Below are 14992 nucleotides of genomic sequence, written 5' to 3' on the forward strand. Positions count from 1 at the left end.
ATGGCTTTGAATGGCCTCATAAATATGGAGTAAGGCAAGGCAGCACAAAGTGCAGGGTTGCCTTACTCTGCGCAAGGGAGGTGTTGCATGGGTCTTGCGGTGGTAGTTCCCACGCAACACCCAAGGATTTTTATGCATTCCCAGATATACCAACCTGGTAAACCTGACGATGTATCCAAAATCATACACCTCCCCTTGTGAGGCGCATCAAGGGGATATATCAATATTACTCCTCATTTTTTCTCTTTCTACGTGTTTGCATTTTGCAGCACACGTAAAAAGAGGAAAAAGCGTCCCAAGATTGTTTTTGTGCTGGAAGGTGGCCCCTCCTGCACAAAAACAATCCTTCATGCTACCCAGATAGCCTTGCACCATGGTGCTAGGGTTCCCGCATTGGAGCTAGGCAACCAAAACAGCACCAACACAGTGGGAAAGGACAGGAATGTGCCATATTGCTTAAATACGACACAATCCTGTCCTTTCCCTTTTACACAGGGCAGCAGAGCAAGCTCTCTAGCTTGCTGTGCTGCCACATGCCAAAAGTTTGTAAATTTGGCCACAAGTGACCAGTTATTTTGCAAGGTATAGGAGACCACATGCATTTGAGCTTGCTGCAGACAATATTTTTGGTACTATCAGAGAAATCAGCGTAAAAACCACCCCACCAGATTATAAAACAGGCTCACAAACAGCCTAAAAACTGCCCACACACTGACCTGTCTGACCAGCCCTTCTGGTACAGTGAGTTTGCCCTACAGGCCAATCTGACCTTGTCCACTGAATTGCAGTAGAAAATAAGCGTGCACTATCCACTGAATGTACGTACACCCATAAAAGCCAGGGTGGTCATGCCATTCTCACCCAGGAGCACCCAAGCTTTACTTGTATTGCTCCAAGTGAAAGGTCAGAAGTGTGTTCCTAGCTAAGATTATGCATGTCGTGTGCGATATCTTACCGGAAAGAATTGCAATGAAAACCAGGTGCCGCTCATTGTAAATGTTCACACTGCATGCCATACTTGTGCGCTAAGTCTGGGGCAAAGGCTCCGGATAACCCGACTACCGGGGAAGGAGTGTGTTAGTGATCATGGGGAATATTTCTATTCTGCAGTCAGCTAAGACTAAGCTTCATTAACAGGTAACCTGACCATGGTATTATGTTTAACTTACAATGCGTTGGAGGCACTTTGGGACTTGCACTCATCATAAACTCACCGAGCTATTTCCCGCTTGAATGATGAGTTTTAGCTGCGGCGAAGCATGAAGAATTGTTTAAAACCCATAGACAAGGGGATTCAGATACTCCTGGGGAATGTTTGCTGTGCTGGAGAACAGAAGTAGGTCTAGAGTTCGTTAAGATTTGTTCCTGTTTGTTTAGCACAAGCTTTATTCGATCGAATAGATCATCAAAGCGACATACAATAATAAATAGAGAAATATAAAATCAGAAAGTATAAAATATGATTCAATAAAACCCATACAGAAATACACAGTAAAAATCTTATTGACTCAAGTTCAAAGCTCATTGCTAATAGCAAAATTTCGTATACGCCATGCTGCTAGCAAATACTTGCTAACGGCTTGTATTAAGGCCTTAGAATGATGACTTTTTAAGATCCTCAAAGCAGAAGCGCAATCTCTAATCCCCAGTTCCCGGCACATAATACAAATCCACTTTGACCTGGGAGAAGAATATGCGGGACAAAAAAACATAAATTGTTCAACTGTTACAGATGTTGTGCCGCATACAGGACATTTATCAGATACTGTTTTTGTACCCCATCTGCACGTCAAAGACTTCAATGGCAACGACCCGAAATGAAATCTGGCATATAAACTTTTGCCTAAGATATCTGGTATAGTGTCTAAGTACAGTTCAAATTGCGGATACCATTTAAAGTCTAAAAAAGGATTTGTTAGACAACCATGAGATCTATGAATAATGTAATTGTTCCATACATAAGACCAATATACTTGTTTCAACACTTTAGAATGAACTTTCTCAAGTGTATGTGTTTTTTCCCAAAAGTCTCCAAGGCCTAAGTTGTTAAACCATTTGGAAACATGTTTTACCCAGGGAATAGAAGTGGAATTGGGGCATTTTAACAGGTCTAAAAGAGAGGACTTGTAAACACCTAATTCAGGTATAGTCCACAGCCTAACCCAATAATGGAGTGGTCATAAAATATTTAGGTCTGCTATCCGTCTCAGGCCCAGATCTAAAAACAATGGAATCAGCGGAGTACTAGAAGGGCAGGCACATAAAGCTCTTGCAAAGTTATTCTCTCCAATAGTTAACCTATTGCAATCGAAGAAGCCCCAGACCTCCGCTCCATAGACAGCGGCTCCTTGTGCTCTGGCAATATAGATCTTTATTGCCCGGGGGACAGTTTTTGTTGTTGTACCTCGAAAAAAACGGAGGATGGACGCTGCGTCATGTTGCAAGCGGGCAGCACTTTTGTTAACCTGATCTGCCCAATGCAAATTATCAGAAATCCTCACGCCCAAATAATCGATAGAGCTGACCTTATCCAAGAGTTCGCCTTTCAGACTGATAATAGATTTCTTCCGCGATCCAAAACGGAGTGCCATGAGCTTAGTTTTCTTGTGGTTCAGCTCTAGGCCGAACTCGTGGCAAAAGGAATTAAATCTATTAATAAGAATTTGTAGGCCCATTGGAGATTTGGAAATAAGGAGGGAATCATCTGCAAACAGAAGAATTGGGATTTTCTGAGCGCACAGGGTTGGTGCATCATTCTGGCATGCCATTAAAACCTCTACCACCTCGTTGATAAAAATAGAAAATAAAAACGGTGCCAGCACACAACCCTGGCGAACTCCTCTGTTTGTAGTGATTTTGTCTGATAATTCACCAGAGTTACCCCACCTCACTTGCGCATAGGTGTCTTTATGCAGTCTCTTCAAAAGTTGGATTATATTAGCTGGGGTCCCTATTCTGTATAACACCTCCCATAGCTTCTCTCTTGGAACAAGATCAAAGGCTGATCTCAAGTCAACAAAGGCGATATATAACGGCTGTTTTGCAAGAGCTGTATATTTCCAATACAGCACGGCCAGCCTAAAGACCTGGTCCACTGTACTAATCCTAGATCGAAACCCTGCTTGAAGTGGAGAGAGGATCTGTTGGTCCGTGGCCCAATTAGTAAATCTACCTAGAAGTTGTTTGGCAAATATCTTTTGGAGGTTGTCTATGAGACTAATCGGCCTATAATTATTTGGGAGGTTTACGTTACCCTTTTTGTGGATGGGAATAATTTCAGCACCCTTCCATGTCGTAGGGATCTGCCCCCCTTCAGAGATTTTATTGGAAAGTGCGTTGATTTACCAGGTCCAGATAAGTGGCTCGGATGAATAAAGATCCCCCGGAATTTTACCTGGACCAGGTGCTTTCAAGATTTTAGCGAGCGGATAGCCTCTGCAGTTTCTTCCATAGAGAAATGGATGGGGCCCTCAGCGATCTGTAAACCCCCTTCTGTTGGAATAAGGCTGTGGGTCGCATCCAAGGTGAAGAATGGATCTTGCCCCATTTCCCTGCTAGCTTGAATCACGGGAGTATCAATTTTATCGTAGAGGCTTGAGAAGTGTTCAACCCATTTTTCTGGTTGTATATGATATCTTGGGCTGGTTCTACCCTCTTTCCCTCTCTTACTCAACAACTCCCAAAACAGCTTATTGTTGTTAGTTTGTGTGGCAACCAACATCTCCTGCCAGATTGTTTCTTCCCAAGTTTTTTTAGCTCGAAGGATGGATTCCTTATAGATACGTCTGGCTGATTGTATCTCCCCAGAGTTCCCTTTAATGATGGCATTTTTTAATCCTGTTTTGGCCCTGTGGCAGGATTCGTCAAACCATGAGGTATTAGCCGAGGGGCCTCATTGCTGTCTTGGTCCAACCTTCCTATAAAAGATACTTTGCAATCTAGTGACCATATTTTCGTGTATAGATAAAAGAGGGATAGCATTAAAATCACAGTTATGGTATGGGGCCAAATTGTCAATAAAAACCGAGTAGATCTCATGCAACAAATAAGGATTCGACTGCACCCTCGGCCACCTGATCTTCGTGGACCGGGTGTTCAAGATAGGAGTGTGGACAATAGTAACTTGGTTATTTGAAGTTATGCCAAAAACATCCCCTGAAATGGAAAGTAGCAAGGGATAATGATCACTTTCACTTCTTACATCCACCTTCATATCTCTCAGGAGGGGCCACATCCTTACATCCACTTAAAAATAGTCTATTACACTAGTGGATGTGCCTCGCTTGAAGGTGGGAGCAATATCCAAATCGGAAGGCATACGTCCATTGCAGGCCCTAAGGCCATGCTTCAAACAAAGAGAGGCCAGCTGGGAGGCTACACAAGAATTAGGACAGAAGTGGTCACTGGACAGCTGTGCAATTCCCCATGTTTGGTCTTCGTCCTCTGTTAAGCCTTTTAGTAATACAGAAGGTTCAAATGTACAATTTACGTCCCCTGCTATTATCAAATGGGATGTTGGTTGTAGGGTATCTAAAAAGTCAAGCAACTGATTTAAAATCTGAGATTCTGACCCTCGAGATACAGATCTAGCATAAACATTGATGAGAATTAAATCAAAACTCTGTTGGAACGTAATTTGTAACCCCATCAAATCTGGACAATTAAATGTTAGAATCTTGTAGTCACATTGCACTTTTTTGTTTAGTAACATTAAGAGACCCCCTTTGGCTCTCCCTGTTCCCTTTTTAGAAGGTTGTGCTGCCAGATTAAAGGAAAGAAACCCATCTCCTCCTCAGCCCATGTTTCTTGAAAGAGGCATATGTCATGAGAGTTTATGTATAAACACCAATCAGTATCATCAAATTTCCTCCCAAGGCCGGCTATATTCCATGTCATTATTGATAAACTTTCCCTATCAGAGGCAGCACTGGGTGTCTGTAGGTAGGACTTCTCCAGGATTGTCTCATTAGTAGTAATCACCTCGGGATCTATCATGAATGGTTCCACTGGGTTATCCCCTTGGGTTACTTCCTGTACTGTTGCCAGTCATACAGGGTTAGTCTCATTGGAATCACCACCCCCGGGATGATTACGTGCAATGTTGCATCTGGAATTGCTTTTGGCTGAAACCTGACCTTCGTCTTCTAGTGCTGACTCTAGAGTTATACATCCCTTTCTTCGTTCCGTATAAAAGCGGGTACGTTCATTGAATTAAATAAGGCTCTGAACTAGAGATCTGTTGTGAAACTCGATTGAAATTACATCGTGCTTCAGCCCCGGAGGGCTCCACCTTTTAGCTTTATGGATATCTGAGCGTATAACCGATAGACAGTTCCGTTGGTGTCATAGCCAGTGAATTACCTTATTAACCATTGACTCGTGATCCTCAATGAGCCCCGGTTTCAGCTTCGGAACTTGTTTCAGGAAGAGAGTAGTTGGCCTGGTCTTAATGCCTTGAGCATTTGGCACTATCGCTAAGCCACAAGAGTCTTTCTGAGTAGGAGTATAGCAGTTAGGGCTAAAGGAAGAAACACTGGAAGGAACACAAGCCCCCTTGCGTGAAAAGGGATCAGTTGCTTTATGCTTCCTAATTGGCAAATGGTTTGAGAGAGCTGGGTGGTAACCGTTGGTGGCGAGATAGTTTGACTTGTTGGCCCCCTCAGCAATTACAGTTTTAGTTCCTGTCAGCTTCTGTGTAAAAATATCGGCAGGGCGTGTTGTGTTCACGTCGGGGCCTGCCCTGGATGCCATTAGCTTTTGTTGATCTTTGTCTTGGCCCTCCAGTGCAGACCAGGTTGTTGAATTTGAGTCAGGTGTTATATGAACACCTTTTACCCCTCCATCTCTTGGGTAACATTTGCATCCACATACTGACTTTTCCTGTAAGACTTTAGCCAAATGTAACACTAGGGACCTGACTTCCTCGATTTTCTGAAGAATGAATAATGTATTTGGCTCCGTAGAGGAATGCGTCAGAGAAGAAAGAGAAGTAGGGTCGAGAGTGCTTGGAGTTTTTTCTTTTTTTTCTTTTTTCTTTAATATGGTCAACTATAGAGGGTTCACAGGGCCTCGGTGTCTCGTCCTCCACAGCCAGGACCTCAAACCAGTTTCTACAGGTTATATTTGGGATAACTTTTACCACGGGACTCAAAGGAATAACTGGGGTAGGTGTACTTCCCTCTTCTACTACTAGGAAAGACCCATGTCTGGATAAAGGATCACTGGCCGTAGTCAATAAGCCTTGGTAAGGAGAGTAAGTAGTGGTATGGTTTATTGGTGAAACCACTCTGCTATTGACCAGAGCGGAGGTTGACACTTGGTCATCCGTTCTTTTTTTTTAAAAGTCTTGGATCCTTGGAGCGATTTTCGGAGGTGGGGGGCATTTGTTCCTGTTTTCCTTAATGATTTATAAAACTAGTTACCCGTGGCAGCACTGACAAAGGTGGGCAAAACAGGAAATTTAGAAGAAGAGCGAAGCCAGAAGCCTGGAACTGATTCAAAAGTTACGCAACTGGCTGCTTCTCTGTGTAAGCATATCGTAGCAGTTAAACAAAAAAGACAATATACTCCCGGTAGGTTAGCCAAGGATGAAAGAAGTCTGCGTTATCTCTGGTTTGATGATCTGGTTGGTTCGGCACCAGTCCGATCACTCCTTGAAGGAAAACTTGTCTCAGGTCTAGTTCTCCCCACATCAAAAAGGGCAAGACAGAGACAATTATTTGAGGTGAGAGTATTTGGTTTGCCCACCTCTAAGAACTGGTGCTTGAAATAATCTGTATTTCCTTTGGATTTGCATTCCCTTAATCTAGAATTTGATTCCTTAATCAGCCAACACCAGAAATGTAAAAATAGTTTTGCTATTAGGAACGCACATGTTCTGCCTCTTGATGTTAATGAAGGCAGACATATAAGGGGTATTGAGTTATATAAAGAAAACTAAACAAAAACTTAAAAGTTTGATTTAATAATTATATCCTTTTTCCGTGTACAGGATATTCGATTCTTCAAAGCAAAGAGATCTTCCCAGTGGCTGCCATAAGCTTGCTCCCACCTCTCCTGATTGCAGTCCTGGTAACAGTGATATTTTACGTCTACCGTACCCAGCGGCAAAGGAAACGATCAAAGGATTGGAACAAGAAGCAAGTCCAGCGCAGTAATGCATTATCCAGGAATGCTAAAGGGGGTGACTACCAAGATAAACTGTCTGTGCTGATAGACCACAGCCACTCAGATATGAGCTCAAATTGTGCCAACAACATCAACCATAACACAGAGCTTCTGCCTATAGAGTTGGATGAGAAGGTAGGCAAGGGCCGCTTCGCTGAGGTATGGCGGGCAAAACTGAACCACTCTACACCGGGACAATTTGAGACTGTAGCTGTCAAAATATTCCCATGCGATGAATATTCTTCCTGGAAAAATGAAAGCCAGATTTTTGTGGACTCAAATTTCAAGCATGAAAACCTTTTGCAGTTCCTTACTGCAGAGGAGAGGGAGAACGGCCTGCAGAAAGAGTACTGGATCATCACGGCCTACCACAGCAGAGGCAACCTCAAGGATTACCTTTCCAGCCACATCTTGAGTTGGATGGACTTACAAAAGATGGCGGGCTGTTTGGTGAGTGGCGTGGCCCACCTCCACAGCGACTGCACCACCACTGGTACACACAAGATTGCCATTGCTCATCGCGATATCAAAAGTACCAATATCCTGGTGAAGAACGAGAAAGAATGCGTGCTGTGCGACTTTGGAATTGCATTGCGATTGGACCCTTCCCTAACAGTGGATGATTTTGCAAATAGTGGGCAGGTAAGATGCACGAGGATTAAAAAATGATTTTTTAACTCAAGAATGAATAAAACAACAAATGATAAAGTTAAATTATATGGCTTTTTCTAAGTTTCTGTATTTCTAAAAACTCGTTTCCTGGTAGATGAATTGCATTTTTATCACACACATTTACTAAAATAAAAGAATAATTTAACAAATTTCTTTGACATTTATATTTTCATAGTATGAACCAATAATTACTAATTTGTATTAAGAAATTTTGTGCTATTGAAACTCAAGCAATGCATTTTGGGATAGGTGCTTTTTGTAATTCTTCTAAAAGTGTTGCACAGATTTACAACCTTTTTGTCACCTTGACAGGAAATATTTGTACTAATCATTTTTGTGTAGGACAAATCACTTTGGTACCTTTTCCAGCATATATCACTCAGTCAAATTCGCAACATGTTTCAATCAGAATCACATTTTTTGTCGTTTTTACTTCAAAGTCAGATAATATTTCCATACATAATGAGATCAGATTTAGACAGTTTCCTATTTTTATGCCATGTTAATTGAACAGTTTGAGACCAAATTGATTCACAGTTGAGCCATCTTAAAATAAAATTCATACATGAAGATTTTCAAAGACAAAAACACAAGACTGTAGACAAACGTCAGCCATTGTTCTGCCCGCTACAGTGAATTGTTGATCCTGCAACTGATGTTCAGCTGTTGTCGAGTTAAGGTGCTTCGACATCTTAGAGTGCACCTCTCTTCAAAGGTAGGAAACAAGGAGCCTCGCACCATTGTTAAGCTATCACTTTTTCTGATCTAAACTATCTTGATTGAAGAGTTGATTTGTTCACTCTTGGCGTCTGATTTGCTCTTGATGTGTTGCACTACGAGGTGGCTTGCCAGTCCATCTGACTGACTAGTGTCTGAACGGTTTGACAGTTTTTCCACCTCATGGGATGTCTGTTAAAAATTGATCTCCGGTGTCCAACTATGGCCTGGATGGTTGGTGTCTGACTTTTTGTGATCAGTGTTTATGGCTGGGTTTTACGTCTGATTTTGTTTTCAGAGGTCTGGTCATCTTCCCATTTTGCAGAATTTTGGTTGCTGGTATTTCTAAAATCTCATTAATGAAAAGATCGGTTTCCATTCGACTTCGCCATCTAGTATTTTGAATGGGGAGAAACGCCTATGACATCCTTCTGAAGACCAGTAGTCAGTGTTTAATATGTAAAAATAAATATCTAAGTGAATGGACACAAATCAAATGGGAGGGTTTCCAAATGCCAAGTCTTGGGTTTTCCTCATCCTTCTTTCTTCTTCTACGTTGCACTTGCCTGCCTCTTCCTCTCACTCTTGCAGGATACTTTTCATCCTCAGTTTCTCAATTTTTCACTGTTTTTCCCTCTTTCCCTTCCGCTCCTTTCTCTTTTTTCTGTCTTTCTCTCTCTTGCTCTGATGAAAAACAGGATTGAGAAATGATTGGCAGTGCCTGATAGCTGCAACCACAAGCACAAATTAAGCACGGCAGGTGAGGGGGGGGGCTGCGCTGAAAGGGTCATTGTCCCGCAGGCAGGGGGGGGCTATGCACAGAATGCAATGAAAAGTATGGCACTGAGGAGACACTGAACAGGTGAGGCCACTGTACTGTGGGCCACCTGCACAAAAGGGACACTAAGCCCATGAAGAATCTGTATGTGTGTTTGCAGTAAGACAGTATTTCAGTTAACTGCCACTGCACTGAGGGGGACACAGGACAGTGAGCCTCGCAGCGAAGAACAGTTGTGTTCACTCAAGGAAACTAAATAGTTTGTTATTTTCCTCTTAGTTGCCCAATGGAGTGTTTCACTCATTCCTGCGGCCTTTCTTTTCAATGCTCTAATGTTGGTAGCAATTATGCACACTAGAGAATTATCACCAGAAGACAGAATCCTAACATGTCTCTGTGTAGGTGTTATAAGAAGGTGACCACCACTCTTTGGTGGTGCTGGGAACCGTTTACAATCTCTGACATCCCAGATCCCTTATTCGGCCATGTCATGCCTAGTCCGCTTACTCCTATAGTAAGAAGTTTCTAATGAGGAGACAGCATACAGTACCGCACACACCACCAACACCCCTTTGTCGAGGCTGTCTGCGAGGATGGTAGGTGAAACGTCATAGCTCAGCTCCTTAAGATGAAGTCATCCAAAGGTCCCCTGAGGATGAGCCCAGTCTGCTTCTAGAAAAGAGCCATGGTCATTGATTTTCTCAATCATGGACCAAGTGAGGTCTTCTGTAAGGGGATTTCTGGCTCCCCTTTGGGGACATTTGCAATGAAAGAATGCCCCTAAGATAGAAGGTATTAAGGAACCCTCTGGTACCCCTCCAATGAATAATTGTAGCTCTACTTGTCTGTATGGAGTTGCACTGGTGATGCTGGAGAACAAGGATAAAGATGCGGCCCCTTAAACATCAGTAATTCAGTAAACCTTTTGGTGAGTGCCCTATCCACGAGAGCAGAGAGGTTGTGAGATGGTGTTGTTATGCACCAACACTTTAAGAAGGCAGCAACAGTAGTATATCTCCTGTGGTCACCAAGAGCCATGTTCTTGTTGCTGTAAAACAAATGCTTCTTTGGCAGGATAGCTTGTTCCTGAAGGTTTCAGAGCCTAGTCTCTTGGAGGCAAAGCCATTTCTATGGCCTTAAGAGTTGTTCATTGCGCAAGAGCTATAGAGCAGCAACGTGTCCTTCTCCAAATGCTTTCCGTTTATCATAATTGTAGTGGCATTTATTTAGAGGCAGAAGCCCAGATGTAGTAAACAATATAAAATAACTTTGCTCAAGTATGCTTCCTGCAATCTACCCTAAGCAGCTGGACACCATGGGCATCTGCAGGAGGCAAGGGGGGCACTTGCCCCCCGTATTTAAGTACAGCCTGGTGTGCAGGTTCACAATGCAGCGTAACGCTACGGCTGCTGTAGTGTTACGCTACCTGCATTTGTATGGCAGATGATGTTAAAATGATGCCCCTCCCCTTGAAAAGATTTCTGCAGACGCCCATGCTGGACACTGCTTGATATTGAATTCAAATTAGTGACAGAACAACCAGCTACTTAAAGAGTAACAGTGCCTGTGTGCATAAGTACTGCCCCCGGCGACCAATCACCATCAAGCTTAGTATCAACTCTGATTGGCCCATTTTTCAGGATGGAAACGCCTGAAACTGTATTACGTATTCTAAAGAATCGGAAACTATCTAGAAAACATGGGCAAGGGGATACACAAAGCAACAATGTTTTCTTGAGGTGACATTCATGAAAAATTAAGGGAATCTGCCAGAAGAGCCTTGGGGACTTTGTAACTGTGCCTCACTGAAATCAATGATTAAATAGTTGACAAAACAAACACCATGTAGATAAAAAGACACTGTCAAAAATAATATGTGTTCCATGAGCGATGGTGTAGAAATAAAATCTTACTGTAAAATGTGAAGTCTCAGCAGTGTTGCTGTGGAAATCAGAGCTCTCAAAAGCAGTAGTAAACCTAATCGGTTTAGGGTGGCACGGTAGTGAGGTACTTTTCCCCTTTGTTATGCACCCATCCATTCTCCACCTTGCCACATGATCACACTGAAAAACATCTGCGTCACCACCCCACTGCCATTAACCAGCCATTGCTATTTCCTCAATGTGGCCATTATATTGCCTTGTCGTGCAATAATGGTCAATTCGATGTAATGGTTGTGACAAGGAGGTGGTTGCTAGGACATTGTTTGGTGAGATGATGGGGTGAACCCCGGGAGCTCTTGAAGGCCAGGCATTCCTCTTCCTCCACTCCACGCTCACTCATTACATGCCTTCGATCCACAACAACAGCATATTGGTAGTGTGGCGTTTTGAAGATGCATAAGAAGGTTTAGCCTCGACCTTTTATGGACTTATCCATCCAAAAAGCTACAACTATGAAAACATGCCTTTGTAGTGTGTTTGCTATTTCCACAAAGCAGCCAACGTCCCAGAGTCTCACACTGGATTAGAAAATATAAATGTTATATCAATTTTTTTTCCCTGACAAATCCACCAACATAATTGTCACTGGTAAGTGCCTTCAAAAAAGAATTGTTGGATAGGCATGTCAAGTGAGCTACTCAGGGAGCATGCGTGAGGCACATTAGAGACCATTCAATGTCCCTGCACAGTACATGCATAATGTGTGGACACATTAATTAATTTGCTCACTAGAGCTGTCAAACTAACGTTTCTGAGTAATACATTTGCAGTGTATTTCAGCATATCTTTTGATCTTGTTTCCCCATGCAGCCCCCTGCTACCTCTCCTTTTCATCGTCTTATTCTCTCATTTTCATCAATGCTTTGTAGTATTTATCTTATTTTTCTCATTCCCTTTACTATCTCACTAATTGGTCATCTTTTTTCACTGTCTTATGCACCTCCCTATTGCTCTGTCTTATTTAATTTCCGGTGTGACCTCATTATATTACTTTACTTCATCTCTCTCTCACTCTCTTCCCCCTCCTTCTGAGAGGGGGGCCACAGCCTGTCATAAAAGGTGAGCCAGGGAACTGGCGAGGGAAACCACTAGAGAGACCTGCAAGGGATGATAGACCCTCTTCTAATTTTCAGGGATGAACTGCTTAGCCATCTCGTAACACTCGACACCGGGTGCTGGACAAGGTGCTTATTACATCTTCAGGTATAGCTCATGTAGAGAAGGCCGCAGCCAGTCATGCGCTGCTTATGACTCCATCTTGAGAAACTTGGCCTAGCAGTTCAGGCTGGGCTGAACGGTGGCGTAACGAAGCTTGAGTGGTCCCCCTGCAAAAGTACGTGGAGGGAGGCCCCAGACTTCCCCATCCCATTGGGGGGACCTCAGTCAATCCTGTAGTTTTTAGATGATGTGACATGGAAACATTATTAACAGCAACTCTTTGTATCTCAGGAGCCACACAAACTCATTTATTGAAAGAAACAAAACACTTTTTTTTTTATTTCATTTTCAGAAAACCCGGGTGTGGGGTCGGTCCCTTGGCAAGGTGGGTGGGACACGTCATGGAAAAATTATTTTCCACAGCAATTTTGTTGGGGTTGTGAGTACAGTTGTTTGTGGTTCACACTATTGCGCTTCCACTTATTCCTTGCTCTCTTCACTTTGTCTCTCTTATCAGCTCTTTCTCTCCTCCTGGTCACCAACTTTCTCTTAGTTTCCTGCATCGCTCCTGCTCTCAATTCCTTTTGTCGTCTTTCTCCATTTCTTTCTACCTGGATATCTCACTCCCTTTAGTTCTTTTATCTTTGTCTTCTATTTCTCTGCCATTTCTCTTCCTCTATTCAGCAGTACTAACCCAATTTTTCTGTGAATTCTTTCCTCTTCAATTCTTCTTCTTACACTGGTCGGTGCATCTCATTGTCTGTTCATACCATCCATCTGAGCTCCCATCCACCACCAACCATTCATCCAACCATCCGAAGCTCACACTTATTCCCGAAATTCCTGCAGATGGATAGTACACCCGCTGCTCCAGCAACATAGATGAAGTACATCTCCAGGGCATGTGGCATGGGTATGGCAGAAGGTCTCCTAAAATGTCATTACAACACTGATCCCACCAATCTCTTATTTGTTTTTCTAGCTAGTCAAAATGGCAGAGTAAAAACTGCCAAATATTATTTACCTACAACTTTGTTCTTCCACTTCCTACTACACTTAGCTATCCGAAGTAAAAATATCAAGCTTTGACAAGCTCATAGAGTAACGATGCATTGTCCAGATAATTTGCTCACTGGGTGTGTTTAGATAACATTTCCTATTGCTTATTGATGCAACCGTGTTGATGAGTGCTAAACCTGCTTCCCTGTAATGTTCGTAACGCTGTTTTCCTGTCCTTGGCCAGGTTGGCACTGCCAGGTACATGGCCCCTGAAGTTCTGGAGTCCAGAGTCAATCTGGAAGATCTCGAGTCCTTTAAACAAATGGATGTTTACTCAATGGCACTGGTTCTTTGGGAAATGGTCTCCAGGTGTGAGGCTGTTGGAGGTAAGATTATTACCCACAAATATGGGTCATTACTATTTACAGAGAAACTTAAGTTTGTCCTCTTACCGAGTCTTACATCATTAGCAATTACCAACAGTGTGGAGTCCGGAATGTTTGTGTTTGATGACGTCTGGTTGGGTTGTAAAACCTATCGTGACATCATTCACCTGATGGCAGCTTTAAAATATTGGTGTCCACTCCACGTGTACCCCTCTGACATGTGGCACCACTCACACTTGCAAGATGAAAACTATGATGAAAAATACAATAAAACAATGTCACAACTACATCCACCGTGCACCAGATCGTATGTGTTTTTCCACTGTCCCTCAAACAGTTTATTCTGTCATGTGGAATAACGGAGCAGCACTGCAATATTTGATTACATTTCAAAGGTGCTTTTAAGATGGAGGGAAGAGGCTTTAGAGGCAACGTCATCGTGGAATGCGTTTTTTTGCTTCTATTCCCCTTTTCCATACGATGGAGCCCACATTTAATGCATTTATCTTTACAGCTATAAACTTTGCAGGCTAATGTGTGGGTAATGAGTAGGGCTGTGTGAATACCCAACAAAGAGGATGCTTGGAAGCCCATCTTCTAGAAGGCAGATGATACTCAATGAGATTTCAAGACTGTCCACCTAGCATGTTTACGGACTCTACCGCCTGCTGTGGGAAGTTTGGTATTCTCAAGGGTATCAATGTTCTGCCACTGAAATCTAGACTGAAATTGACAGGCGTGCATCTTGCTGCTTAAAATTCCAAATATTGGGCCCAGCTAATTGAGTTACTAGTGAAATCAAGAATTACAAGGAATGTTGGAATACTGCATTTTCCGTGTTTTCAGGTTTCAAGTAGGACATGGAAGAAAAATAGGCGATCACTGCAGGAACGGGGAGCTGTTAATATGGGTCTCACTGTAACTTACCATTTATAAGGGCACCCGAAGGGGAAAACTCAGAATATTGTAATTTTGGGAAGAGACATACCAATTATCGACCAGCTTGGAATGCATTACAGAGTAAAAGTCAAACTCACTTGATTTTAGGAAACCAGTGTGTTAGAACAGCACATTTTTGGGTGTGGGAGCACTTTCTAAACTATTCATAGGTTACAATACAATTTAAAAAGTATAGCACTAATGGGTACCAGCAATCGTTCACGAGGGGAGCA

The 14992-nt window shown here is 42.7% G+C and overlaps 1 protein-coding gene across 1 annotated transcript in view; it reads left to right on the forward strand.

Moving 5' to 3' along the window:
- Positions 1-14992, forward strand: part of LOC138284943 (TGF-beta receptor type-2-like) — a 402906-nt gene that overhangs the window by 360786 nt on the left and 27128 nt on the right. The window contains exons 4-5 of the mRNA XM_069224291.1: positions 6992-7809; positions 13679-13820. Coding sequence (XP_069080392.1) covers positions 6992-7809; positions 13679-13820 — 960 coding nt within the window. The remainder of the gene's footprint in view (positions 1-6991; positions 7810-13678; positions 13821-14992) is intronic.

The sequence above is a fragment of the Pleurodeles waltl genome, chromosome 3_1 (assembly GCF_031143425.1).
Source record: "Pleurodeles waltl isolate 20211129_DDA chromosome 3_1, aPleWal1.hap1.20221129, whole genome shotgun sequence".
NCBI lineage: Eukaryota > Metazoa > Chordata > Amphibia > Caudata > Salamandridae > Pleurodeles > Pleurodeles waltl.